This window comes from Capsicum annuum, unplaced genomic scaffold (assembly GCF_002878395.1).
Source record: "Capsicum annuum cultivar UCD-10X-F1 unplaced genomic scaffold, UCD10Xv1.1 ctg52049, whole genome shotgun sequence".
Lineage (NCBI taxonomy): Eukaryota > Viridiplantae > Streptophyta > Magnoliopsida > Solanales > Solanaceae > Capsicum > Capsicum annuum.
In genome coordinates this window covers 1-4,551 of record NW_025860041.1, presented here as the reverse complement: position 1 = coordinate 4,551, position 4,551 = coordinate 1, and the positions used below count along the sequence as shown (strand labels likewise).

The following is a 4,551-nucleotide window of genomic DNA, read 5'->3' as shown; positions in this document are numbered from 1 at the left end:
GTTTTTTTTTTTTGAAATTTTTGGAGAAGAAGATGATTTTTTTGGTCTTTTTTTTTTCTTTAATCTGTATCCCTGGAAAAAATATCCGTGAATATGGTCCCTTTGTGTGTGTATATAGGCTGTGAGGTGAGGGTGGGGTAGTGAGGTAGGGGGTAGGGTGTGATGTGTATTATTTTGATTGGGTAGGTTGTTAGGATAAGATGTAGGGGTTAGGATAGGATAGAATTTGTTAGGAAGTTTGTTATTTTTTTGTATTTTATGGGGGTATAATAACATGAGTGAGGGTATACGGTAGGATAAAATAAAAATGGGTAAAAGTGAATAAAAATTGAACTTTAAGAGGACGAAATCACGTGTCTACAACTATGAGTATTTAAAATATTGGAGACAAGATATGGAAGAAATAAGATTAGAAGAAATGCTTATGAAAGACAATTTAATCGAATATTTTAGAACAAAAGATATAAAATATTTAGAATACCTCAAAAATAATATAGAAGAATTACAAAGGCTAAGAGAAAAAACTAAAGAATACTACAGTAAAGCATTTAATCAAATATCATTTAATCACCCCCAAGATATGAACATAAATAAAATAAAAATATTTAGAGAAGTTAAGAAATATCCACTCACAAATAAAAATAGATCCATAGCTACAATAGATCTATTAAAGTTATCTGCACCCCCAACAATTGGTATCAACCTTTTTAGCTGACGCGACACCTTGTCAACCTTTTTAGCTGACATGACACCTTTGACATGAGTTATGTAATAAAGGTGCCACATTAGCTCAAAAGGGTAACAAGTATATGATAAAATTTAGTTCATGTGAAGTTGGAGTGTATCGTAGAAACTTTGCCCATAGTTTGGAGGATACTGGATGCTTATCTCAATCAACAAACATTCATTCCTCATAGAAGTCTTCGTCTTGGATCTTAACAACCCAAGTAATGTCAATAATCAAGGAAAATTGGACAGATTTTGTTTATTTGTGCTACTTATTTTCCACCTTTTAATCTGTTTTCACATTAATCTTTTTGCTACTTATTTTACTTCTCAAATATTTATTTGTTTTGGTGCTATATAGTGGAGTATATCATTGATCTTTGAAAATACCACACTCAAATTAATCCAGTGACCAAATTCCCTTGAAACATACTATTTCCACTGCATAGTAACATGGAGTATCACATTTTCTTACTGATGCTTCTCTTTCTAGTTCAATATTATTCTGTTTCTATATCAGCTTCTTCGTCGAATGAAACAGATCAACAAGCTCTACTAGCTTTCAAAGATCTTGTTATTAGTCCAAGTCATTTTTTGGCGAATAATTGGACTAAGAATACTTCTTTTTGCTCTTGGTTTGGTGTCACTTGCAGTCCAAAAAGGCAAAGGGTTGTAGCCTTGGCACTTCCTGATATGCAACTTCAAGGCATAATTTCCTCCTCTTTGGCCAATTTGTCCTTTCTCAGCGTGCTCAATCTCGAGAACAACAGCTTCCATGGTGGCATTCCTTTCGGACTTGGTCACTTGCCTCGCTTGCGAGTGATTGATGTTAGAAACAATCAGCTCCAAGGAAGTATTCCAACAAGTCTATTTCAACACCGGAGGATTCAAGTAATTTCATTAGCTTTCAATAAACTCGATGGTGAAATGTGGAAAGGGCCATGGTTTGTACTGGAACTCAGAGTCTTGAATCTGAGGAACAATAGCCTCACAGGTATAATCCCTCCTTCTGTTGGAAATGCCACAAAGTTGATGAACTTCAGTTTGTCTGGGAATAGAATCAGTGGCAACCTTCCAAAAGCGATCGGTAATCTGAGCCAGCTTGCAACTTTGTCCTTGTATGATAATCAATTAATAGGTTCGATTCCCCCACCACTGTTTAATATATCGTCGCTTCTTCTTGCAACTCTAGCATTCAATAGCCTTTCCGGTTCTCTCTTGCTTAATGAAGGGAATATTGTGTCAAATCTAAAGTTTTTAAGTGTATCTAACAACCAAATTTCTGGCTGCATTCCTTCTAACATATGCCAACTCAGAGAGCTCCAAGTTTTGTCCATATCTGTAAACGACATATCTGGAGAGATACCCCAAAATATTGGTTGTTTATCCAAACTCGAGGATTTTCTTATTGGTGATAATCCAATAAAAGGAACTATTCCCGCTTCATTGGCCAATATTTCCACTCTGCAATATGTTTCCTGTACAAGAAATCGCTTGGAGGGGCCAATTCCACCAGAATTGGGGAAGCTATCAAATTTGAGGCAATTAAGCTTTGGCCATAATTATAATCTTATTGGTCAAATTCCAGAGGCTATTTTCAATATATCTTCTTTGGGAAGGATAGCTTTCAATTTCAACAACCTTTCGGGGACACTTCCAACCACTACAGGTCTTCATCTTCCAAACCTTGAACAACTTATCTTGGGAGGAAACCAGCTGGAAGGGGAAATTCCGTTGTTCATAACAAATGCTTCCAAGCTCGAGATACTGGAGATAGCAAGCAACTATTTTACAGGAACTATTCCTAATAATTTGGGAAATCTTCGTGAGCTGCAATATTTGTTCCTACATCATAATCAACTTACCAATGAACCAAGAGACCATGAGTTGCAATTCTTCAATTCTTTGGTGGACTGCAGGATGTTGAGATATCTAGAAGTGGGTCACAATCCATTGAATGGTGTTCTGCCCAATTCTATTGGGAATCTTTCATCTACTATCGAAGACTTAGATATATCAAATGTACGCATCAATGGCCTCATCCCCCCAGTTATTGGCAACGTGAGCGGTCTAATAGAACTAACCCTTGGAGGAAATAACTTGATGGGAAATATTCCTCCTGAGATTGGTAAGCTTAAACAACTCCAAGGTCTGTTTCTACCAAACAATAAATTTCAGGGACATATTCCAGAGGCAGTATGCCATTTATCTAATTTGGTTCAATTAAGTCTAGGTGATAATGAGCTCTTGGGGTTAATTCCAGCATGTATAGGAAATCTTAGCATGCTACAACAACTTTATTTGGGTTCTAACAGATTTTCATCAAAATTTCCCTCAAGTCTTTGGAAAATGAGAGGTCTTCTCATTCTAAACGTGACACGAAATTCTATAGAAGGAGAAGTTCCGTCAGATATTGGAGGACTGAAGGCCATTGTAGAACTATATCTTTATGGTAACCACTTCTCAGGAATGATACCAAGCAGATTGGGGGAACTCTCAAACCTGAAAATTCTTGACCTATCCAACAATTCATTTTCAGGCCAAATTCCCTTATCCTTTTCCAACTTGATAAGCTTGGAATTCTTGAATTTATCCTTAAATGTCTTGTCAGATACTATTCCCAAGTCCTTGGAAAAACTCTCAAACCTTAAAGCCATCAATGTTTCATTTAATAGTTTAGAAGGTGAAATACCCAGTGGTGGTGTGTTTGCAAATTCCACTCTGCAATCATTTCTTGGGAACAACGGTCTATGTGGAATGCACATACTGGAGATTCCTGTTTGCCCTATCACTAATCCAAGACATCAATCAAAGTCTAAGGAGCTTGTGCTAAAAATTGTTATTCCAGCAGTTACTTCATCTTTTCTGATATTCTTGTTGGTGTCAGCTTGGATAATGAAACGAAAGAAGAAAGGGAAGTCCAAAGATGTTGAAAATGTTCCGGAGATCAAGACCTATCAATTAATTTCTTACCATGAGATTCAACTAGCAACAAGTAATTTTGATGGATCAAATTTAATTGGTGTGGGAAGTTCTGGCTCTGTGTACAAAGGCACATTATCTAGCGGAACTGTTGTGGCCATAAAGGTTCTGGATTTGGAAAATGAGGAAGTATGCAAGAAGTTTGATACCGAATGCGAAGTGATGAGAAATGTTAGACATAGAAATCTTGTCCCTGTGATTACTACTTGTTCTAGTGATTATATAAGAGCTTTTGTTCTGAAATATATGTCCAACGGGAGCCTTGAGAATTGGTTGTACGGAGAAGACTGCCAGTTGAACCTTCTCCAAAGAATCACTGTAATGCTTGATGCGGCTATGGCAATTGAATATCTACATAATGGTAATGAAACTCCAATAGTTCACTGCGACCTAAAGCCATCAAATGTTCTTTTGGATGAAGATATGGTGGCTCATGTTGGTGATTTCGGTATCTCCAAAATTTTAGCTGTAAGCAAGTCTATCGCACACACAGAGACATTGGGCACTCTTGGATATATTGCACCAGGTATAAAAAAAATCCCATCTCTTTCATTTTTATATCATAATTATGCATCTCCAAATTCTAGAAGTAAAAAAGTAAGTATTTATTTGTACAAAATTGGTGTTATATTTCAATTAACTTTTTTCATCCTATTTTAAGAATATGGCTCGGAGGGAATAGTATCCACTAGTGGTGATGTTTATAGTTACGGCATCATGTTGATGGAGATTTTGACCAAAAGACGGCCAACAGATGAAAAGATATGCAATGAAAATCTTGACTTGAGGAAGTGGCTAACACAATCATTTTCAGGAACTATGCTCGAAGTTGTGGATGCCAAT

At 36.5% G+C, this 4,551-nt stretch overlaps 1 protein-coding gene across 1 annotated transcript; it reads left to right on the top strand.

Moving 5' to 3' along the window:
* Nucleotides 1-1,099: 1,099 nt before the first annotated feature.
* On the top strand, nucleotides 1,100-4,545 carry LOC107852421 (receptor kinase-like protein Xa21; the record flags this gene model as incomplete). Its single annotated transcript, XM_016697454.2, has 2 exons — nucleotides 1,100-4,234; nucleotides 4,370-4,545. Coding segments are annotated over exons 1-2 (3,231 nt in total), but the record flags the coding sequence as incomplete, so codon positions are not given.
* Between the last annotated feature and the right edge of the window lie 6 nt (nucleotides 4,546-4,551).